The sequence below is a fragment of the Echinococcus granulosus genome (genome assembly GCF_000524195.1).
Source record: "Echinococcus granulosus chromosome Unknown EG_S00128, whole genome shotgun sequence".
Classification (NCBI taxonomy): Eukaryota; Metazoa; Platyhelminthes; class Cestoda; order Cyclophyllidea; family Taeniidae; genus Echinococcus; species Echinococcus granulosus.
In genome coordinates, this window is record NW_020170508.1 from 24,037 (window position 1) to 48,478 (window position 24,442).

At 43.9% G+C, this 24,442-nt stretch overlaps 4 protein-coding genes across 4 annotated transcripts; 1 reads left to right on the forward strand and 3 right to left on the reverse strand. All coding sequences in view use genetic code 11, as the record gives it.

The window, feature by feature from the left end:
* Window positions 1-2,272: 2,272 nt before the first annotated feature.
* On the reverse strand, window positions 2,273-4,609 carry EGR_09009 (hypothetical protein; the record flags this gene model as incomplete). The annotated part of the gene is made up of 4 exons (XM_024498258.1): window positions 2,273-2,604; window positions 2,783-2,915; window positions 3,731-4,003; window positions 4,436-4,609. 4 exons carry the CDS (start codon window positions 4,607-4,609, stop codon window positions 2,273-2,275), a joined length of 912 nt encoding a protein of 303 aa, XP_024347313.1.
* A 1,198-nt stretch (window positions 4,610-5,807) lies between these two features.
* Window positions 5,808-7,443, reverse strand: EGR_09010 (hypothetical protein; the record flags this gene model as incomplete). Its single annotated transcript, XM_024498259.1, has 4 exons — window positions 5,808-6,105; window positions 6,182-6,452; window positions 6,534-7,002; window positions 7,072-7,443. The coding sequence occupies 4 exons, from the start codon at window positions 7,441-7,443 to the stop codon at window positions 5,808-5,810; spliced, it is 1,410 nt and encodes a 469-aa protein (XP_024347314.1).
* Window positions 7,444-8,413: 970 nt separating this feature from the next.
* Window positions 8,414-9,485, reverse strand: EGR_09011 (Exosome complex exonuclease RRP46; the record flags this gene model as incomplete). The annotated part of the gene is made up of 3 exons (XM_024498260.1): window positions 8,414-8,691; window positions 8,771-8,930; window positions 9,216-9,485. 3 exons carry the CDS (start codon window positions 9,483-9,485, stop codon window positions 8,414-8,416), a joined length of 708 nt encoding a protein of 235 aa, XP_024347315.1.
* A 502-nt stretch (window positions 9,486-9,987) lies between these two features.
* Window positions 9,988-21,088, forward strand: EGR_09012 (Leucine-rich repeat-containing protein; the record flags this gene model as incomplete). The annotated part of the gene is made up of 11 exons (XM_024498261.1): window positions 9,988-10,111; window positions 10,425-10,615; window positions 10,920-10,993; window positions 14,202-14,331; window positions 14,878-14,998; window positions 15,421-15,742; window positions 15,816-16,265; window positions 16,633-16,743; window positions 16,821-17,111; window positions 20,140-20,241; window positions 20,875-21,088. 11 exons carry the CDS (start codon window positions 9,988-9,990, stop codon window positions 21,086-21,088), a joined length of 2,130 nt encoding a protein of 709 aa, XP_024347316.1.
* Window positions 21,089-24,442: the final 3,354 nt, after the last annotated feature.

Consider the following 24,442-nt stretch of genomic DNA (forward strand, 5'->3'; position numbering starts at 1 on the left):
ACGGGATGGATACGGGATGGATGGATGGATACAGGATGGATACAGGATGGATAAATGAATGAATTCTAGGGCATAATTTCCACAAAGAACATTTCTTGGAATTAGTTCAATGAGCTATGTGGGGTCCGATGGTGTCATCGAATTTCGGTGATTTGAATAGCAAACCACCCTTGCTCTTCCACCGTGATTGGCCCCATTAATTTTTATCCTTCGACCACCAAGGCATTCAGCAACACCCAAGGCTCTCTCTCACCATGCCAGTCTTGTTTATTTTCCCCAATTTTACCAATTTACCTCTTACATTTCCACCATTTCATCTCCTACTGAATCATAAACGTTGGCTTATTCCACCGTCTGGCCACTCGTCTAATCCTCCCAAGGAAACTGCGAAAGTGGGAATGACAAGCACGGAAGATGTTAGTCCGACTCGGGTAGCTGGGCGCAGCAGGCGAGAAGTAGGTAAACAAAAGTTTCCAAAAATCGTCTGCTTCTGGATACCTAAAAATCCAACAACAATAGCAGACATCAGTAGGGTAGCAATAAACTTTAAAGCAGATGTAACTATCTGCTCGTGGAACTCACTGTGGAATGTGGAGGGGCTGTCAGACCACCATCGCCAAGAGGAATACGAACCACTGTCAAGTAAAAGCAAGAAAACAAGGAGGTGGATGGAAATAGCGGTTAGAAGCGTCCGAAGGTGGTAAGTAGACGCCTGACAATGAAAAAGATGGTCTAAGGAAACCTATTGTGGACAACAATGCTTCGGCTTTTGTGCCTTGGATGACAGACAGGCATGAAGTAGTCAAATGACCCAAAGATTTGCCACCCTAACGTGGGATAACTCGGCACAAAAAAAGAGAAAAGGACATCCACTCACTTGTGCTTGAACTTGTTGTACTAGCTACCTCGGTGGAGAATAGCAGCAATGCATTCGATGCGAGTTTCGTGGAATGTGCAGCTCGTGGTGTGTACTAATTGATAAGAAAAAAATACATATTTGAAAATCAGCTGACGGTGGCGGGGCAGCAGTTCCACGTGCTACGGTTTGTAAAGTAAAATTGCCTGCATTTTTAATTTTAATTCAGAGAATTCGGATAGCAGCTGGCAAGTTCTTGACTTTGAAACAAATATCTTTGATGGAAATGGTGTGAGACGTGTTCTTCATGGATGTAGCAAAGATGCGGCCTCTCATTCTTTGTCAAGGTGAAGGAAGATGTAACAGCACCCGGACCTGAGGTAGCATTCCAGATCTCATCAATGGTCACCTAGACGGTCTGGTTGTCACGAGGAAACTAAGGTAAAATTTTTGTCGACCTCGCGTGCTGTCCAATAAATCCAGAATATTTGTCACGAAAATTGCAGTCCATTCCATAGAATGCGTTTCCTTAAAACAGTGTATTCTTTTGCATGTTTTCCTATTTCAGCGCACTCTTCCATTTCGTTGTGCGGAGGTCCATTCGCAGTTGTTGTTGATTTGTGACCAGAGGTGACTAGTTTTTATTAACCTCCTTGCAGATCATCGCCACACAACTTCAAGTCTGACTGAAGGTCATTAAGGCACGGAAAAGTAGAGGGAATCGATGTCCTAGGTGCTTCTGTCTGCGATTTGAATCCATTCATTTCCTTCCGAGAAGGCTATTTGAACTCCAAAATTATGGACCAAGAGTTTAGGCCTCGATTTTGGTGAAGGGTCTGCTTTAGATTCCACTATTGTGCCTTTGCTGGGCGGGCTGGTCTCTAGGGCATGCCAGTAGCCCGAAGCCCTTCTATAGGTCAAGTATTCTGTCTTCTCTCCTCTCCAGAGAGGGCTCGAAGCGCTACATAGGAAGGAATGGAAAGCAAAGCCGCACCTAATGGACATCTCTCTTGACTTCCACTGCTGCGAGATATGCTCCAACGGAACGGAAGAAGTGCTTATGCTACGGATGGGAGCATCGGTGACGACTTTTAGCAGAAGGCTTGAAAATGGCGTCTGCCTTTGACAACTACCCCAATCCCAGGTTCTGCAGGAAAACCATTAACACCTGAAGCGATGCCAGCCGTGAACCATCAGGCAAAGTTTGTTAGGAAACTGTCTACCTTTCCTGAATAAAGACATCAATTATGTAAACTCGCGTTCCCCTCCCCTAACACTTCCCTTCTAGGTGGATAGAGTCCGGATGGATATGGCTGGGCATCGCTAACGAGTAAACAACGTAACAAGGAAGAACAGACGAAATAAAATCCAACCTCCTCTTCTTTATGTAACTCTGCTTCTAGGCCAGGGTCCCCTTCAACTAGCCGTAGACACACGAGACAGCCACCACAGACCCCAGATGCAGATCACTTGCCAGGAGGAATCGATGATGTTGCAGTCAAGTATCGTCTCAGTCGCAAGGAGATTTGCTGACTGGCACGGTTTGGCAGCGGGTGATTTTCCCTCCGGCAGTGGGGGGGCGCTGTACTGCAACTCTTTGCATTGACTTTGACCCGACTGAACTCCAGTAGAGGCTAGTACGGTGTAAACCATCCAGTTGACCTGCTCTGGAGTCCTATTCACAACTGAGTACACCCTGCTGCCTGGTAGAATTGGCCAGGAGACAGGGAACTCGGAGCGTGAATAAACTTAAACCAGAAAAGCGAAGTCAAGACACATTTAATGTTATTTAAATTTATTTATTTGTTTATTATTTATTAAAAATTATGTGCTTTTTAAGTCATCCTTTAATGAGAAAGAAGTCAGTTCTGATTGTTCATTGGAGCCATATTATTGAAGCCTCTGTTGTTCCCGGAAACATTGAACCAGTTCGCGTTGAGGCAGTAACCAGCGCAGCCGAAACTCTCGCAACAACCCGGCGTGGGACAGTAGCTGCACGCTCTGACGTTGCCATGATTGATTTCAGGCCTGAATGGCAGTCTGTAGACGTTCCTTGTGCCTGGAATGCAACCAAATTTGATCAAATTTACTTGACCTCCACCGATTACCGATCATGGTTGCGTTGAAGAGCATAAGCGGCATTTCAGGTGTACCATCCACTTCGGCGAATGCGTGGACGTGAATGGATATTAAACAGAGGAATGTTATGGATCCAAAGAACCGAATTAGATGTGAACGAGTTCTCACACACACTTGGAGCTCAATACATTCTCCTCCTCCTCCTCCTCCTCCTCCTATCACAGTCCACTTCAGCTAAAATGTTTTAATCTAGAGTGGCGGTTGGTGAGTCAAGTGGACACCTCACCGGATGGAGGGGTAGCAAAGAGAAGGGTAGAGGGTGGGGAGGGGGGAATAAGACACAAGAAAAGTTGTTTACTCACCTTGTCTAAGGCAAGCATCGCAAAGCAGCCTGACAGCTGGAAGAACGGCTCTAGGCATGATGTCACTTGTTTCGCGTGGAAAGTGTTCTCGCCCTTTAAATACGCCATCCTCCAATAAATAAATTTTTTGTTGCGATCAAGTCAACAGACCTTAACAAGTGCAGTTTCTAGGCCCCATCCATGTTAAAGGATGCGTATCATGAGGTCAAAATAAGGTACTTTGTGAAAAAGATCATTCAAATTTTTTGTCATGTTGAAATTTAAATTAAATGGAATGACAAGAATTAGCACCTTGATCAACACTTTTTTCCATTAATCCATCCTGTGGTGGTGAAGCCGTGGTGAGGTCTTCCCTGCTGGAGACAAGGTGTTGGTGTAGAGGTTGGAGGAAACTTTGTCTCCTTGTTGACCGAATCTTTCATATCCTCGTCACTGTGTGGCCAGTAGGCAAAACTTCAACTCGAAGATGACCGTTGTGGAAGAAGTGAACTTCCAAGCGGTGACGCGTGTGAAGCCACCGCGGAGGAATGGTGGCTAACTGTTCTAAGCGAAGCGCATTGTCTATGCCAACGTTGTGCTGGACATTGCCGCCTTCTAGTCTTCGGCAGTGGTATGAATGAAGGGGTCCGTGACGGCGTCCCCAACCCGTAGTGCTGCCACCGCAGCGCCGATAGCATAGCAGTTTGTGGAAAGAACGAGTGGCGGGCTGCAAAAAAAAACAATTCCGAGGATTTCTTCTTCCACTTGTCCGTAATGCCTTTCAACTGGAACAAGAGTCCACGAAGCGTGCATAACAGTCTTCCCACTCAGTCCCCTTTGAAATCTAAGCAGGGCATGTTGTAACTCGGCTTTGATGTCGTAAGCGTAAACGTGCGTCTGCAGCTACAAGAATCGGTAGCCCTGGCATATAATAAAGTGGAAGAGGTTCGAGATTATCGTCACTTTCATCTGACTAAATGCAGTCCAGTCAACTGGTTTGCAAGCTCGTCAGGGATGCCGCCATTCACTGGAAGGATGGAACAAACTACGATTAGTATTCATGGTGAGCGACTAGCGACGTTGTGGGGCAGCTTCACCTTCAACATCTGCTTCAAATGGCGTCAGGCAGTTGATGCTTTGTTGTCTAGGAGTATTTCACCTTTTGGAGATGGTGAACGAGTCCTCCAGTCAGGGAAGCGGCTAATGGTGCTCCTGGAGAGTCGAAATGGGGCAGGTGGAGGAACAAGCACAGATGCCGATGAGTGGGGTCGGTAAAATCAAATTCTAGCGTTGACAGGAGGGAACGAAGCAGCGGGCAGGGTTGTGTTTCCATTTGGCCGAAGCTGTACAATAGCCCATGCCAAATGATCAGGACCATGTCTCGGCGGGAAGCGAAGTGAGGCAAAAATTATTGACAAAATTTGCCGACATTGGTTGAATTGCGTGAACCTTCGGAAATTGTAACAGAATTAAGTGCTTCATTGCTTCGCCCTAGGGTGTCAGGCACAACGACGATGGAACTGCTTAATCGCGCAACCCACACGTCAACCAACTCTAGGTCTTGCACTGAGTCTATGTGGCGAGAGTAGAATCGACTCGCTGCTACCAATTCCCCCAGGGGTTACCAGCCCTGCATGCTCCTTCCTTCACGTGGAGCGCATTTAGCCATCCAACCTTTCTGTCCCACATCAGTTTGTTTCACGACGCCAAATAGTGGCGAAGAGCAGCAACCTCGTCCTTCAAGTCGTATGCCAATATGCAATTTCACAAACCGTCGATCACCACCGTTCTCAGCTTGTTTACATGACCCTGCACCTGCGGAGGTCAAGTATAGGGAAAATTGCCTTTCCAACTTCGCTAGAACCTCAATTTCCAAATCGTGGTGATGGCTTCCCCTTTCTAATTTTCTTTCAAGCCTGTATACACAAGTACAAGTGAAATAAAAAGCGGTGCCAGTGAGGGACACTCTCCGGTGTGGAGTGCGGTAGTACGCACTCCGTGGTACTACGGAGTACAGCAATGGGCACACTGTCTCCAGTGGATGATGAAGAAAGCAAACTGCTCCAAAGATAGAGGCTTGCAAAATGTGCAACCACTGCGAACTGAGAGTCATTCACGTGGGTGGGGTATCCGTACCCACAACACGAAAAAGCGAACGCAAGATATGTTTCCATTTCCATACAACGTTGGAGGAAATGGCTGCAATTAATGCAATGCAAAATGCACTTGTGGAGTTGGTCACTGCAACGGCAAAACCCATCAACTGGGAACAAAGCGGCAACACTTAATGCAAATTTATGTAATTTTTTATTCACGAACCTTTTATGATACTGGAAACAAATACAAGTCCTTGATACAGAAGGCAATACAGAACGCACGCAGATCATAATATAAACAAAATTAACTCTACTTTTTGGAATGGCAGTAACTTGAGGACAAACGCAGCTTCTATTCGTAACTAAGCACGTGTTTTATAAAGGGAGGAAGAGAGCAGCATAATAATGGCAGTAATGCATAACAGTTAGGCAGCTTCAAGCCGTGGCTGACACGAGAATATCACGAGAAACGTATCCTGTCGGTCGTCTCCGTTGGTTGTAAATACTGCGAGTTGCCGACTGACCAAAGGTCTCAATATTGAGCTGGCGTTCAAGGCGGGCATGAGACATGATACCAGTGTGCCCAGGTCGGTTGGATCCTCCTTGCCCACGGCTTTTATCCTGTTTGAGACGTCCACGCTCACCTTTTCCACTGCCGACTGGACCTCGAGGACCACCCTCGGAGCGACTTATCTGGTCGAAGAAACACTTTTCCCGAACATAAAACTCACCCCTACAGTTTAATTGATTTCATAATCAAAGTATTGCTCAAATTGTTGTCGTAAACACGCATCAAAACTGATTTTTACCTTGACAAACTCTGAAAACCATTGGTATTTGTCGAAGATTCTGCCCCAGTGTTCACAATACCTGTAGAGGAGTCACCCGATGCGCCGCTGTCAGATGTCTTGCCGTTATAATTAATACCAGTTTCGTTTGAGAGGCTACCAACTTGCCTGTCACCGGAGCTTGGAGTATTTTGACCGTCTGCACATTCGGAATTTAAATTTATTTTGGCAAGTTCTACTTTGAGCTCTTCATTGGCAGTTTCAAAGTCATAGGGTTTGCTACAATCGACCTCTGCAAGGAAAAAACGAGTTAACTGGAGTGCTTTGCAATGTCGCGAGTTAGAATTTACGCACTAGAAATACAAAGAAATACCTGAGTCAGCCTGCTGGTTTGAAACGCCGCGAGCGGGTCCATTTCGACGTTCATAATTTCGTCTCCTTGCACCATTGCGTGGTCCTTTAAAGTTTGATTGCGGTATTATATTCAAACCGTTTGACCGGTACAAAGACGTTAAATCGGGCGGCAAATACAAAAGCAAACCACCATTTCTGGTAGGCTGTGTATAAGGCGCTCTGCTTCTACTACTACGCGGGCCGAGTCTGCGAGCGAAACGATTTTCCATTGGTGCCTCCCGAATTGGAACAGAGAACCGGCCACGAGTGGAAACTGGTGCTGGAACCGAAGCTGTATTATAAACTATGTAGGCCTGACGCGGAGTATCGGTATTTCTACCGCGGCGAGGATTGCCTGTGGGTGGTAGCGGCCTACGATTGGGCCTTCTCTCCTTATTGTTTTCTTGGGTCGGGTTGGTGGCAGCTGTTCCATTATCGCGATTTACAATCTAAATTTTAATAGTGATTAGTAAGAGCACGGAATAGAAAATAGCGAAAAAGTCATTTAAAACACTTACCATAGGTTTAGCAGGTGAAGTATTCTTCTCGGCACCACTGGCCTCTTTGACTGCGATATCCCCAATTTCACTATTCACTTTGGCCTCATTGAGGACCGATATTTTCTTGATATTTGTTAGCCAAAAAGTTATAGACTCAAAACGAGTGCCAATTGAAGGGAATTTGGGTGTTTCATCTTTGTCCGCGCCAGTTTCATTAACTTGACCATCTTTTCCCATAAACTTCACATTTTTAAGTGTGATGGTCATATCCGCCGAGTTGAAGGCAATGACGACGCCCTCATACTTGTACTGCACACTTGTCACGAGGCGCACAGTCGAGCCCATGGTGATTGTGCTGAATTGTGATTGTCGTCGAAGTTCTCTCTCCATAGCGAGTCACGAAAAAAAAAATAGTATTTCTTCTTTAAATATCCGATTAGCTTCTAGAGATCTTCTGAAATTCTGGTGCTAAGCTCTTGCACGAACCGTGTGATTAAGCACTCTGATCGCGTCTGCCTCTACCACCTGCGCGATTACGCGAGTTCAAATCTTTATCGATAACAGCTCACTGATCAATAAATCGATAAGGCGCATATTGCGAGCCGATTGGTCGGCGTGAGTTCACCTCGTCGACTTGAGCGCAAAACGAGCGCGGCTCAGAGGTTGAGGCGTGTTTGCGGTGACAAATTTTAAGTCAAAAAGTTTTCATTTTTAAGGGTGAAAAATAATCTTATTTTCTGGGAAAAATCCTTTTTAGGTCATCACTGGATTTGCGGTCAGCAGTTTATTAGCACATGAAATTTAGGGTTTTACAAAGTGTTCTATGGCAATAGAGAGATGCCATAGATTTGGCCTGCAGGGAAAAGATACTCTATTAATAAAGCATACTCTAACTATTCAGGGATAAGGGCGTTGGTGAGTACTTTAATTTAGCGGCTTATCTCTTAAATACATAGGTTCTGTAGAGAATGCTTAAGCAGATAAACTTAAACCGCATACAGCTCTGAAACGCCCATCTCAAAACAACAAATCACACGCTTCCCAGAGCAAAACTAGTGGGATGAATTAAGTCTCAATATTACTAACAGAACAGACAAGTACCTAGCCCACCGCCTTGGCACACCACAGCCCAAGCGACATAGAATCCGACCAACAGAACCTCATCCCATCCCCCTCAAAATCACTAGGCGGAATTTCATTATAGAACCTAAGCTTAAGATGGCAGAGCTTCAATTGGCTGACCCCACCACGTGTAACTCAACCATAATCCCACAAAACGCTCCAAAACACTCCACCATGTGCTGACGTTATCAAATGAATTATGTACAAACCATATAAACAGGAACAAGACAAGACTCGATTAAGACTGAGCAGCAGTCAGCTGGTTGACCATGGCTTCAAAGAGGTCACGAGCTCGTGAACAGAGCTGCCCGTGGGGATCGAGATCGGTAGTAAGTGCCAGCAGCTGGGAGGATGGAAAGGAGGCTTTATCACCGGTGAAGGCAGAACCGGGACGGCCGCAGTAGACAGCGAAAACGCCGGGTACACGGCTATTATCACCCTTTTCCTTCTTGATGCGCTTCGCGTCTGAAGGCGCACTGACGGCTGGATGAGCGATATCGACTGCGACCATTGCGGCTGTAAGGAGAAGGCATGATATGCCCAATATACTCTGATCTAACAAAGATGGGCAATTGATAGAAGCTGAGAGCCTTACGTCGCGAGTCAGGGTCAATTTCAGAGCTGCAAACCGCCACTACTGAGGCCTGAAGAGGAATTGAAGTTGGCAAAAGGGCCAGAGAGAGGGCATTAACGCAAGCTGCCATGGTAGCTGGATGTCCAGACACTCCAGAAATGATTTGAATTCGGACAATGAACTAAAGTGAAACCGATATAATATGGGTGATTACCGGGTTTAGCAAAGGAAACAATTCATTTCAAACCAATGACAGATTAAAGCAAATTAGCAAAAAAGAAAAAGATTAGTCATTGATCTTAAGGAAATATCACCACCTCAAGATTGTTCACTGAGGAATACAAAACATGAAGTGAATATATCGAAGTCCTAACGGGTATATGGATAATGAATTACATAAAGAGCAAGCGCATAACGCATGGAATGAGGTACAACATCAAATACGATGAAAAACCTAAAAACTAACCTGGTTTCTTGGATAGACCTTAACATCAATTAGCCTCTCCAAAAACTGTTGTAGATAAAACTCCATTTCGCTTTCGAAAGGAGTGTGAAGACCAGACGCAGGTAGGACAGAGACATCAATATAAGCTCGATGTGTTAATTCATTCGCCATACTAGCTTCCTTGGGACCGTAAACCGAAGCCATTACGTGAGCACCTCCGAAAGCCCAGGAGGCGGAGCCTGTCGCATTGCAGTCAGAATTACATTCGACAAAAAGATTCGACTCTTGCATTCGGAAACCACACGCCTTTCAGTGAGGTAAAAAGACCCTGCACCAACGGACTTGACCCTGACGAGATGTGAAACTATTCCAGAAAGTAAGGGCTTTGAGAAATTTTTATAGCTAAGTGAAAAAAAAATTAAAATCGTGAAAAACTCAACCTCCGGGCAATTTAAAACTGCTGCATCATGCCATTGCTACTTACTTATTTTTTAACAGATTCACGTGTGCTGAGTCTAAGAAGTTGTTTTAAAGCTTTAGTCCTTGTGAGGCGAAACAATTATTTTACTGCCATAGGTTCAACTTGCTATTCTTCTTGTAGCAAAGATAAATATGTTTTATAGTTAGGAACAGTCAAATTTATCACGGATTGTTTTATTAATAAATCAAAAAATCCCATAAACATTCATATTTGCTTTGCTGACTTCTAGCTGTTTTGCCTGTATTCCGAGAGGCACCAATTAACCAATCAGAATGGCAAATAAAACGGTACTAATTTAAAATTTATTTGGTTATGTTCCGCGCACCCCTTCATGCGAGGGCTGAGGATTCCGATCCCCACAATATCCACGAAAAGATTTTGCTGGCTGCTAGGAGGTCAGGTGTCATATCTTTAAACGGCCGTGGACTTTCCTATGGTAACGTTTGATTTGTTTTCTTGATTTTGTTGCGACTTTGGTTTCCTCTTTTGTACCTAAAGTAGTACTTAATTCTTGAGTAAAAACCGTTTCCACCCTCGAAATATTTTGCTGATGTGTACGGATTAAAGCACTCTTGGGACCATTTTTGTTTCTTTCTACGCGTGCTGGAAATTTTGAGAAAGTGTTGGTAATCTTATTTTGTTCAGCCAATTTAGCTTATTTCTCGTAATGTCGCCTCAGTTTTTCTAGGATGTATATTTGTAGTACTTTATCAGATACAAAGGTTATCGAATGTTCCCTCTTTTTTTAGTCCCACCAGTTATCTGGACGTTGAACAAACACTTTTCAGAGGAGAAGCCCATCAGTTTCGAATCAGCTAGTGATGACGATATTAAATGGTGGGAGGCTGAACCCATCACTCGACTCAATTTATTTGGTAATTCCATAAAAGAACTGCCTGGAGACGGTATCTCTCAGTTAGACAGTCTCGTAAACATAGATGTAAGTTACCTCATTAGATTTAATTGAATGGACTAGTTTAATCCAAGTCGGGAGACAAGGAATCAATTACTCATCGTTGGTGCATGTTATTCAGTCTCATACTTGTACCTTCTTTTTATTAACTTTAAGGACGAATAGCATTGTATGAAAGGGCTAGGGATTTATAATTACGGTTGGTGCTATATGAGGCTCGTGAACTTATCTTGGGAGTCAAAGGTTGAAATTCATTGTGCTTTTTAAACACTATCTACATAGCACCATATGATGTTGTGACCAAGTGTGGTTATTTTTTTCCTTGCTGTAGATTCGCGACAACGAATTGACTGGTTTGCCCGAAGAAGTAGCAGCGTTAGTGAATTTAAAACAGCTTCTATTGAGGTAAGTTAATCGTTGTCTTCAATCCCATTTTATACCCGCTAAAATATCTAATAAGATATCATGGGTTGAGTAGCATTTGATATATTAGGATTTCCTTTCATGTACTGGCACGCTTTTAAATTTGGTGCCAGTTTTAATTTTGCACAACTACATTTCTTTCTCAGTGTTTTTAATCTTCAATTCATAAAGACTGTTATTCATGTCCACTCTGTACTTTGCATGCCAACTGTGGGTAATTTGGGTTGCGTTAGATACGATTGAACAATCGCGAGCTTTCTTTGGTGTTCGCGTAACCAGGCGTCAGGTGCACTGTAAATTATTCCTAGTTTACCTTTTAAATCAAGGTGATGCCTTCAAACGTAGTGGCTAAAAAGTGCCTCGGGTCTTGTTTTAGCATAAATTTCTTACTTCTAGTCCCCGTGATTTTATTACCAAAGTTTATCTCAGGCAAAGCGACCACCACCGCCTGCAAAAGCTGTTTTTGTTATGGCATGATGATCTTCAGACGAAGGGCATGCTACATCCATTGCACTGTTTTTGGCTCAATCAATCTGTTTGCAGTGCACGATTTGATGCAGAACAAGTGCCGCATAGATGTGACGCTGGCGGCGAGCGCGTTAAAAGTGAGAAGACAATTAAAATCTCGTCCTCGTGTCTATCTCAGCGGCCTTCATAAGTTCTTGTTGTATGTCATCACGTGTTTTAGGCAAAACTCATGTGATTTGCATTGTATGTATGATACAAATGTTACGTTTCGAATCAATCAAAGGACCTGGTGAGTGATGACATGTATGGTAGGTCATGTCGCCAGGATGGTGATATGACTTGTGAATGTCGAAGAGCCTGCATTTGTAAATTTGCATCTAAGCAAGTATCACTTACCAACGCGGGCATGCAAATCCTACAAATGGCTGCCATTATTTAAAAAGTACAAAACTCGAATTAATTGGTCAGATTTGAGTTGACAAGTTTCCCTGATAAATGAGTTGTCTAAAACCTGCCAAACTAAAGTGAAGCTAGGCCCCTCTACTGTAGGCGTGTTCAAAAGCTTCTCTCGTTTAAACTAGGCTGCTCATTTCCTCTTCGCAATACAGTTTGCAATTCGGTTGATAGGCATAGTTAATAATAATTATGAAACATTGCCGCCTTCAAATGTAACTTCAGGTCTAAGCAGTCATTTAAATGCTACCCAAAGCAGTTTTTTTAGGATGTTCTACTTTTTGTAGACGTATTTCGCAACTTTGCTGATAACACGCATTTCAGATAGCTTTCTTTCATGCCCGTCCACAGTTCGTGCACCTTGAGTAGGGATGTTCATTTAATGGATTTCCGTATTCAAATCAGGTTGTTTCTTCCCATCCAAGTTGCAATTTAGATCCAACATCTCGAAAAAATGGTGCAAATTTGTGGGGATGCGGGGGCAGAAATTAAAATGCAGTTTCAACTTTCCACTGAATGTCTTAAAATTTGGAGGATTTGCTATACCTGCCTTTCGCTAGCCATCATTATTTGGGACTCACGGTCTCAATCTATTGCTAATCAAAAGTGCTGCCTCCTTTTGTGTTAGTCATAAAACAACCGCGTTTTCCATAAATGAGTCTACTTTTGACTAAAATTGAGGTTGGATCCTGCGGTGGTCTGTTTTGCATGCTCCCTACTAGGGGGTACAGCCAGAAAAGACACTTTGTTTACAATTATGTTGCTCAAAAATGTTGCCCCTCATCAGTTTTTACTGTTTTGCACTACGATCAACTGGTGCAGTCAGTTAAATCCTAAACTGGTACATAACACGCAACACATGTGTGAACGTGTTCATCATCCTGATGATGTAACAAATTGATCAAGGGTCACCCTTCCTGAAGAGTGTAATGTCCACGTTGCCCCAGGAGAAGTGACAAAACTCGCAATCTCCCAACCGAATTCATTAAGGGACGTGCTTGAGAGCTAGGGATTTCTTCAAGTTGGAGATGAATCTCCGGAAAGTGAAAACAAAAATCGGCATTCCACTAGACTTCATGTTCTTGAAAATCTCATCACTAATTTTGTATTAGGCCAAATTGTGGAGTCACTGTTCATTCCTTTGGTTATTAGTTTTGCATCTAGGAGTCCGAAGCTTGTCAACTGTATAGAGTGGCTTGTGTCACTACATTTGAAAAGTTGCACTTATTGGGGGAGAAGTGCTAAAACTTCCTTGCCACTTTGATGTAGTACCGAACCGAAACTCTTTGAACTTCAGTTTATGGCTCCAGAAAGGCGGAGATCGCATGTGGGCGTTGGGCTTAAACGGAATCCTATAGGGTGCTTTGAATCCGAAAAGTATGAGGATGGTTTGGACTCAGATTCTCCCCCCCCCCCCTCTCCATTTCGCTCTTCTCTTTATCGAAAAGACTTTACTGCAATCAAAGCTTTTTAGTTATCAACAGATTCTTACAGGTCATTGAAGTTCAACCGGGACTTGCTTTCATGAGTGTAAGAGAGGATGTCGCAGTGGCGGTGCTGTATCCAGTTGGAAATAGCAAGTCCCCTACCATTTTTCGTGATGGTCGGTGTATATGTTGTGGATCAGTCCATATTACCGCAAACTAAGGTGGTAGAGAACGGTGGAGGTGTGTCGGTGTGAGCCAACGTGTCGCCTCTTACAAATGGAAGCAACAAACGCGAACCTGTGGATGTCTGGGAAAGACTTCAAGCGCAGTTTGTGTGCTGGTGGTGGGACAATCATCTGCTCAGTAGTAAGACATTAGACTGATGCGATGGCCTCATAGCTGGGTGTGCGTACCTCACGTTGTGAACACTCCAACCGCGATTTTTCTCTTTCGGTTCGCAGCCTCGGGAATAATTCCTGTAGCCTTCATTCTGCGCGTTGAATGCTCGATTTTGAAGGTCTAATCGAACTATGGTCTGTGTGCGAGGTAATTGTGTACAGTCATCGGAATTGTGTACGAACACTCGAGATTTGGAAAATCTAACTCCCTTTGGGCACCGACACAAGTAGGCGAATCATTGGTGGTGGAAAATCTATCTCCACTGAAATCTTGCGGGTGATGGTTGAGCGCTGTGGTGGATGTGAAAGAGCAGAAAGGCACTGTGTTGAAAGGGGATTCGGTTTTCACTTTTGAAATTCGTTGAACAAATTTTGAAGCTCTCTTTTGCATGTACGAAGTCTTTAACTGTGGTTTACACTTTTCCTCCCTCCCGTCCACTAAAGCTCGAACCAAATCACCACGCTACCAAAGACCTTCACACAGTTGACGACTCTAGTGCTGTTGGATTTGGCGCACAACCGTCTCACCGCATTACCTGATGATATGGAAAATCTCACAGCGTTGGAGAAACTCGTATGTATCATTGAAGCTTTCATTTCTTTGCTCGCCTTTGAATAGTTGACAACTCTACTACAGAAAAATTTATTTTGCGAAGCGATATTTTATCACATCTGGCTGTTTTCCGTTTGGAAAGTTCCTTATCCCTCTTTTGGTTGTCGGTATCGTGGTAATCTTTTATGCTCCCTTTGTAAATAAGGTATGGGTAGGTCACTGTAAATAAATGGGATTTTGCGTAACTGTCACTGTACGATTGTTCGTTTTCCCCAGCCTACTAAAAGGTTTTTCTGCGAAATTACAAATTAAAGTGGGTCCCGATCCATTTGACCTTGGCTAAACCACCGAGGACGGATTATTTTTGTTGACGCCAATTGAGGAATGTTTAAATATTCAAGTTCCACGTCCCAGTAGATTCATTCGTCGAAGTTGTCTACTGCAAGAACATTTGCTACGGCACATTTCCCTTGAATTCAAACCTAGACGTCAATATACCGGTTCAGTGCAAGTAAGCTTGCAGGTCTTAACCGAGACTCTTTTCTCTTTTCGCCTCTCCCTCTCAAGGACGTCTCAGATAACCAACTGAGCCAAGTTTCACCCAACCTACCTCCTGCACTGATCAGTTTAAATCTCAGCAGAAATCGGTTAATTCGTCTTCCTCAAGGGTGGATCCAATCTTGTCCAGGTGCGTTTGCAAATTCCATCCTCTGCTTCATTTCTCTTTCTCGAATGACGCAGCCAAAGCACCCTTGTTTTATTAAAAAAAACTTGATGACTAGGCTTCTAGCGTAGACAGGGAGGGAGATATATTGGTAGGCAAATTTGGAATAAATGTGTACCTTTGGCAAACATATCCAAAATGTGAACTTTCAACTACTCATTTTCTCAAAACTGTACTGGTCAATTAATCCGCTGCTAACTTCTGCGCATCAACCAAAGCTATTTTTCCCTTAAACGTTCCCTCTAGCGATCATCTCATATCTGCGTCGTGGAATTTTATACATTATTTAACAATTTTGTCATTTCCTTCTAAAATATAGGGCCTGTTTTCGAATATTAGATTCATTAACTGCCCCTTCGTCTGCATCCTTCCCCCTATCTCTCTAGTGTTACGCGAATTCAATGCCTCCGACAACGACCTCGAAGATGTTGGCATCACCGAGGACCCAAAGCTACTCACTCTTACCATTCTAACTCTTCACAAAAATCATCTTTGTACAATACCCCTACTCAGGGCCTTTCCACGCCTCAAAGACGTATCTCTTGGTGACAACCGAATCGATTCTTTCAATTTGGAGCCTTTCCAAGGCCTTCACGATTTAGCCACCCTTGAACTCAGTCGAAATCGTATTGCAGCTGTGCCAGACGGCATTCCGAAGGCCCTACCTGCTCTGGCTCGATTGGACCTCTCCAGTAACGAAATCAAGAGGTGGAACATAGGATAACATCTTCTGATATTGCCATATGTAGGACTTTAACCCCACATTTCTGTGCAATTTCAGCATTCCAACTGAATTGGGTTTTATGGAGTCCCTAAATGTACTAGTTCTGGGTGCCAATCCACTTCGAAGCCTTGGACTAAATGTCATAAATTCAGGCACAGAGGCTGTAAAGGCATTGCTAAGGGAGCGTCACAGGCCAGAAGGCATTCAAGTACCCAAAAAAGAATCTTTGACAGCTCCTTGTGACAATGAGACAGCAGTGTCCACAAATCCCTACGATCACCTACCGGCTGTGGTCGCAGGCTCCGGTGTTCTTGACTGGGGACGACGAGGGAAAAAGCAAACCGGTGGACATCGATTCGGTGCGCCTACAGAAGATGAATATGACAAACTGCCACCGCTGGATGACCAGGAGGTGTGGAGGGCAGTGGCGCTCAGGGGGCGTGATGTGGACGTTGCAGTAAAGAAGATAATTCTCTCCAATCGTGGGATTGAAACCTTCCCTATGGGGTGAGTGGACGGTAGCATTGTTTGCTTGGTATTGTACATTTGTGGGTCTTGTTTTGGCCGAAGGCTGAATTAGCTTCAGTTTCCAGGAATGTGAAAAACTAGTTTTTTTTTCCTATGGATCCCTTAAATGAAGTCAATTTTGTTTTTGGTCCAGTTGCAAATGCCTTTTTGTTGAGTGCAGGACCGGTAGATAGTCAAAAACGTTTTTTTGTCTGTGCCGTTTAGTTGTTCTTTAGGACTTTGTATGGTCTACCAACATATAATTGGATTTGTTGACGGTATACTGAAGGGTTGAGGACTGATGATAACCGTAACCATGACATTGGTGAAGTATGGAACTCGGACACATTATTTTCATCACTTTCAGTATTATGGCCTTTCAAGATTCTCTGGCAGTTCTGGATCTTTCCTACAATAAGCTTTCACAACTTCCAAATGAAATTAGCTGTCTTTCAAGGCTGGAAATACTCAGCCTAAGGTGAGTCCGCACAACTACATTTTTTGGGTCGACTGCTTAAATATCCCAGTAAAAAGAATCCTTTTCCTTATTCACAGTAACAATGTACTCACTTCGCTTCCAATGAGCCTGTCCAAACTCTCAGCACTAGCAACGCTCGTTTTGGATTTTAATCCAGGGCTGGGACCTGAACTACCTTTAGAAATCCTCTTTGTTGAGCCGCTTTGTCGGAGTCTGCAAGAAATATCAGCTCGTAGCTGTCGATTGACACGTCTACCACCGGCTTTGGTGGTTTCTGTTGACCGGATGCCACAACTACACACGCTGAATGTCTCCGACAATGATATTGGCGCTCTTGAACCGGAGCTGGGTCTTTGCACACAGATTCAGTAAGTCGGTGTAAAATGCTTACTTATCAAATTTAAGTAGGCTTAATTTCTTACTAATGGACGTTGTGATGTAACGAGACGACTTCATGCATTTTCATTTATTAAGCCGGATTTGTATTGCTGTGGCATTGGCCGAATGTGGTTTTATCGCTCATTTTTTACTGAAGCCTTGGAATCTTTCAGGAAGTGGAAATTTCGTGCATTTTTCGACATAGTCAACTGATGCTACATTTATGTAGTTGTTGGTATGTTTGGCTCATAGCTGGGAAGGACTTTCAACATGGAAATATTTATCAGTATCCTGAGACAGCCTGCCCTGCTTTTTTATCGAAGTTTTTGTGAGCCCCGACTCTTGAATTCACGAGTGATTGTGTAGGGATCGCCGCCACCATAGAATCACATCACAGGTTAGGTGATGTATTTCTTGTCCTTCCAAAATCGGGTCCTTTACTGACTAAACGAACGTTGACAGGGATGTTTACCGAATCACTACCACCAGATTCGACACTGGGTGACACACGCACGACTGTTTTCGGGAAGCTAACTCTATTCAAATGTAGTATAGTTGGTCTGCTGACCGTCCAATCACTGTATCGTACTGCAGATATTCATGCGTCCGAGTTGCGCAACTCTTTTCATAAATGGACTCTTCTCTCCAAACATCTCACCCTTTCGGTTGTTTATTCTCCATTTGTCAAGAGTAGGAAGTATAATGCTTTACTAAACCCGAAAAATGACCTGTTTCACGATGTGAGTTTGAAAGATTTACCCTAAATCTTATCTCAAAAACAATTTTATGAAAGACATTAATGGCATGGGAAAATTCCCGTGCATTATAGATGCAGGTAGAGCCCTTTTTCGTTTGGATACGAAGTGGCTTAATTCAAATGGCTATTCTTTAGTTACAAAATGCGTACCTACCGCTCCCACTTGATTTCAACGAGCTTATTTGGAGAGCATACAGCTATTCGGGCATATCCATTTTGACCAGTTGGCGCGGGTGCCTGCAGCATGAGCGCACTTGCGGGTTGGCCATTTTCTCACTGAAAATGGCCAGTCTAGTTTGCCAGTATCGTGGAGATGTGGTCATGGGCATCTGCCTAAGTAAACGATTTACATGGCAAGTAGCATCTCGTCTGGCTGCCTTGTCCTTCTATTATCTAAATCAGCCCTTGTGAACTACCCACGATATCAATTTCAACTGAGGATGTGCCATTTCTTCTCTAAAGTTGAGCTGGCTCAAATTACACTCACTGAATTACCAACAGAAAAGCCTTCCTTACTAAATCGGCGGTCCGGCTAGCAAGACCCGGCGGTTCAACAGTGCGAATGCTGATTAAGTGTTTTAGAAAGCATATTTGATTCAGTCTCTTATGTTACATTTCAAATCTGTTTAATGAAAAATGCAGCCGTTTTTGCACAAACTTGATTTGCCAGAACATGAGCGATGCATCAATTATGTTCTGCCTGACAAACCGGTAATCAAGTTCTCCTACTCAGTGTGCTTTGCCATCGTTTGAATTTGATTGGAAGCCGCGCTTACGATTGGATCACGTGCGCTGACAATGTCAGCAAAAAATGCCGACATTGCAAGCTTCGATTAATGACCGAAGGCTATTTCCCATTGTTTAATTTTTGCGTGCATTTTACAACCACTTCAAGATGATGACGTCAGAATGCGGGTTCTAAACTAGATTGGACAAGATCCTGAGGTCATTCTACAAACTTTAACACCAGAATGTCTGTGCTTGCTGAATTTGAAGTCTTACGCGAAGTTAATCCGAAAAGGGGTCATATGTAGCGAAGGCAGGTGGAAACCATCCTCATCTTGCAAGAGGTGTGTTGATTGACACTGTGGGGTTTTGCGCCTCCAGCGATTGTCTTTGTTTCAGATGCTTTCAAATCAGCTCCTGGGAAGTAGGCTGTTACGGCAAAAATCATTGAGGTACAACTAGCTGTCGAGTATCCACCCAATCGCAAGTCTTGGAAGCGCTCAAAGACACACTATCACTGGCAGGACGTGTGTATCGGAGTGCACTAATCCGGAACCTGTTTACCTTCAGTTGAATGCAATTTCGAACATTGTTGAAGTCTTTCATAAGACATGGAAGCACGTTGAATCACAAGCAAAGCGCTGCACCAAGTAGGTGGCCTGTAGTGCTTGGAGCGAATTGCTAAAAATCTTTGGTGAATCAGATTGCGCAGTTGATTTGATTGGTGTGTCGGTAACCAAGGTCTTTGGGTGGACTGTTAAACAAGGACGCAGTCGTTGCAGCCACATAGTCAGCAGTTGCCAGAGGTGTGTTTGCACAAACCTTTGGACTGCGCTCGAAATTTGAGACAATACTTTTTTTGGAAACCGGGAGTAAAACTGGTACAGCGGTGGCCCTTACGGAGACTGAAACCGAACGACCTTGGGGAAGTTGGTGTCATCAAGCCAGTGGTTGGATGAATCCACATTCATGTATAAAATCTCTCAGCAGGGCTGGAGGCCACCTTTGAAACGCACTACCATTACGGTAGACATTTTTGGGGAAACTTAAAGAAGGTAAATTTTTTTGTCAAGCCCAACCTTGAGTCCCCGTTGAAATTGAGTCAAAGGGACTGCTGACTATCAATACATACAAGAGATTGTTTTGGTACAAACTACTGGCTTTGAGGTCAAGACCGCCCCTGTTATGTCATGTTGACTGATATATCCATCTAGATAGTGCGATTGTGAAGGGATCAGCTAAACCGATTGGGTGGACACGGTTTTTGGGTTCAGGTATTGTCAGTATGCCAACGATCAAGGTTTTTTGGAAAACATATTTTCCGAGTGTCTTTTTACCATACAACAGCAATGGAGCTAATCACCCACTTAAATAGTTGGCATTTTTGGCAAGGCAGAACTTTCTCTTTTGACATTTGATCATTTTCCCCATCAAGCACTCAAAGAAGAACGATACCACCCTCTTTCCTTTAATACTCTCTTGCACCTCACTCGTAATCCTTATTTTTTCCTTTTATCCTTTTCTGCTCCTTTTAGAAATCTCCATGTTACCGGCAACACTTTCAGAGTTCCACGGCCTGCGATTGTTGCCAAGGGAACAGCGACAATTTTGGAGTACTTGCGTTCGAGGATCGCTGAGTAGGCTATATTTTCTTCTTTCCTTTCTTGCTTCCTTTTCTCAGCTGCAGAAATATTGGTTCAATAGATTGTACCTCTTCAGGGTCGTATTATTATTTTTATCAAGTTTTGGGAAAATGAGAAGATCTATGACTTTTCGCCGATGCAAATTTGTTGTTGTGAATCTCTTGCCCCTTGTTGTCCTCTGAGTTGACGTGTTGTGCATACCACTGTCACGCGCAGTAGTAGGTGACAGGCATGTCATGCGGTCACTCCCTCTGTTCAGCGCCAACATTGCGGATCAGTACGGTTCCACTTTTCCTCATTGTGCCTCTCAGCCCTTCTGTGCGATAAGTAGTGCCTTTGTCCTTACTCCTGCCATCAGGGTTGTAGAAGTGAAGCTTTTTCCATAATGCATTAAGCCTTGTCCCCTGGATTGTGAAAAAAACCTTCTAAATCTTTGTGCTTGGTGGAAAGGCTAAGAGATGAAGAGGATTGATTATCTAGTATCTGGACCCATTCCATTGTTTTCTCTTTCTCACGTGAGACGTGTTTTTGTGAATGAACCTGAATCCCGCATGTCCAAAATGTTAATCTGGGTATCATGTGAACAATTTTTTGGTACAGATTGACATTGTGTGTGTGCGTGTGCAGAAGCACAGATTCCTTCGACCTTACCGTCGGAATAATCGAAATGACAACAATTTCAATATGGGGTCTTTGTTTCCAACCCGTGCACGCAATTCCTGCGTGCAGTGTGTCCGCTGGTGGATGTTGGCCGGAAGGTGGCATGGAAGAACACCATTATGGCGCATTTTCGGGTCTCGGACACATTGGCATTTTATCTGTACCTGATAATGACCAATGAGACGAATTGACAGAGGAAGTCAACTGCGGGACGTTCTGGAAGGTTTGGAAGAAGGCGCGATACAGATGACTTCCAGAATATCGGAATGGGGACGCTTTCTGCGGGGCCGTTGACATCCTGTTGGCACTTCAAGCAAGGCCACCCGTGTTTACAAAATTGTAGCCTAAAGTGGGAAAAATATATTCAGAAGTAGGGAAAATTTGACACTGTTCCACAATTCAGGACTTCTTTTTGCAATTCTCACAAGCCCATTGCCAAGTGTGCAGTGCAGGTGAGAATATCTCCCTTTCCTCCCTTAAAAATTCTTACCAAAGTTTATGCATTTAATATTTTCTTTCTTCAAGTAGCCAAATAAATGTCTAGTATTTTTTTTATAATAAAATAAATTAGTTTCACACGCCTCGTCGTATGTCTCAGTCATAAAAATTCACCAGAGCCTCCTGTATTTCTTACTTATTTGCAATACCTTTTTTTTAAAAAAAATGCTTGTTTTAAGGAGCAAAAGCCAAAAACCTCTCCCACTAACCCCATTTCCATCCCACGTCTTGACTTCTCGTGCCCTGCTTTGCCGTGTGACGGTCTGGTAACCGCAGAATGACAGCCACGCAGAGAAAATATAAAATTAAGACGGTTATGGAGAATGGATATGAGACAGCGTCTTTTTTTGCGCATCCTAAAGTGCGTCGTTAGGTTTTCTCATAAAAAGTTTTACATCAGTTTTAGGTCTTCGCTTGTCTTATTATAAGTCTAGCGATTGCCTCCAACTGATTGCCTAGTCCTGACTTTCTCGAAGAAGTCAATTCAGCCCTCGATAGATGCGCAATTTCGGGTGAATACTTGAGTCTATTGTCTGTGGACTTGTGATGCACAATCTGGAAGTGTGGTTTGAGCAGTAGAGTAGTGGATCCCTCTTTAGTTCGCCTAAGGAGTACAGAGAAAGCGCTTTTCCTCGACGTAAGTTAGTCGGCAATCATTTTGATGCTTGTGAATGGGATCCACTTGCTCAACAGCCTTCACGACAATCTCTCCTCACTTGGTGTTGATGCAAACCAAACGCCTTTTCATATGTTAAGCATTACTGTGGTTTTTCTTTTGGGACTCACTCTCAAATCAACCTGTCATTGTCCTCCTGAAATTGCCACGTCACTGGGGGATTCATCACCGGAGTTAAGCGTCTTGAAGAATTTCTGGGAGTGCATTAAACTACCACCTATCGCACTTTGTCCAGGTGTTATGCCGTAAATCTGGCGAGAGGCCTCTGCAGCCTTGAAACCGAGGAAAGAAGTAGGCGGCTTTAAAAGGATTTCAATAGGGGGATACGGAGAGGCTGCCACATATTCATGTCTGGCAAAGCATTGTTGTGGACTGGTGTTTGCGTCCTGCCGAGGTCCTCACCGGAATTAATGAATGGGACAAAGACCTCAAGGCGGACGTCTTCAGTGCCTGCTCGTATGAGTAAGTTGAAGGTGGAGCGCTTGTATATGTGACTGTCGGCTGGCTGCAGACACAGAGTGTCGGACCAATCAAGCGGACTGAATGAAGAGGTGAGCTTCGAGATGTTCCAGGATGTTCGAGAGCTAGACATGAAAAGGGGAGATAAAGGTTTCCTGCGCCTGTCGACATCTCCAGAAGACAAAAACAGGTTCATGCATTTTTCAAGCTCCTAAATGTTACAGCAAGTCGTTGCAGCGAGGTATGCTGCGAACGGTGGGATTTCTTGACCACTTGAATCCCGGATGTAGACGATGGAATTGGTATGTCGTCACTGTTGTCTTGACTTCCAATGGTTAGGATCCAAAGAGCCCATTCTGGTTAAATTCTACCACCAGATAGGACTTTCATCATCTGTTATACCTAATGAGACAGTTGGATTAATTTTGGTAGCCAGACATCGGAGACGGTTGTCAGGTTCCTGAATCCGCAGAATATTTACGCAAGTCCATTTCCACGAAACTCTCCTCCCTCGCATGCAGGACTCCTCCACCTAGAGATGGTTAGTCGATCGTTTTTCTGATCATTTGGTTTCCAACTCCCTTGATTCGAAATTTGGAGAGCCGTCGGTGGGGATACCACCAACAAGCTTGACAGCGACATGTTGATGTCAACTGCCACTAGAGGCGATTTGGACTGAATGCAGGTCGTGAAAACTTGAATAACGCATGCTCACCTATCGAGAAGCTTACACAAGTAGCAGATAGGGCGATAGGTCAAGAAGTAGGCGTAGAAATCGGGTTACTTTATAAAAATACCACGTTAAATCAAGCGGCAATTAATTTTTGCCTGTGGTGCATACTACTTAATTCCCCAAAGGCAGTGTCACGTATTTTTTTTAAGATTTGGCGTCGCGTCGAGGTTATCGACTCCCTCACCCCCGGCATTTGAAAACTGGAACGCGCCTTACGCAACTTCTAGGAGAATTGGCATTTTCCTCTCACTTCCTCCTTGTTGGTTAGTCTAGAAAGTGTCCTTATAATCCTACTTCCAATAGCGTGGGCACTTCATTCAAGTAGTACTTGTGGGTTACCATAGCTTATCACCGCGATTGGTGTCATACATTCACGGGTAATTTCTCGACACAAAATTACTCATGCACTACACATTTCCGCAATTTTGTGGACAGTATTTCCACAGTTGTCAAAATTGTACACAGAATTTATTATTGCGACTACTGAGGTGAATACTTTTTTCCCAGTACAGGACTTGAGGTGTCCCATCGAAGTCTGCACGGCATTCTGTCAATTGTCACAATGTAGATTCGGTATATCGGCATTGCTTTCTTTGGGTAGATGTTTTCAAAGGAATTTGAGGAGGGTTCAAGTCAAATTGGGACTCGAGCTTGCTAGGAAGTGTAGGCTCTCTGGCAGGAAGATTTGTCAGTGCAGGAGAGCTGTCGTAGGACAGCCTAACCATCTTGATATCTAGCTTGTGCTTTACTTTGAGAATTCTGAGTATTGATGAATGTTTGTATCATCATTGTGCCTAGAGAAAGAACAGCTTCTTGATGTGGGTTAATCGAGCGTCCCTGACATCGAATGTTCACAGGACTGACTACTGTGATGTGGTTTGGGGCTCTCAAAGTGGGGAATATTTCACCTTCTGAAGGACTAAGTATCCCTCAGCTTTCCAGTGGGCTTGAAGTCTTCCATGAGCGTGGATATCAACGAGGAAATCCGCTCATCGTCACACGCCATTGCATGGATATGGAAACCGTGCCACCGCTACCCTCGACACCTACTACGATGCCACAGTAGTCTCCCAGGCATTGAATGTTCACAGAACTGACTGCTGTGGCCCGAGGCTCTTCAAAGCGAGGAGCAACCTAACTCCTAGAATAAATAAGTATTCCTCAGCTTT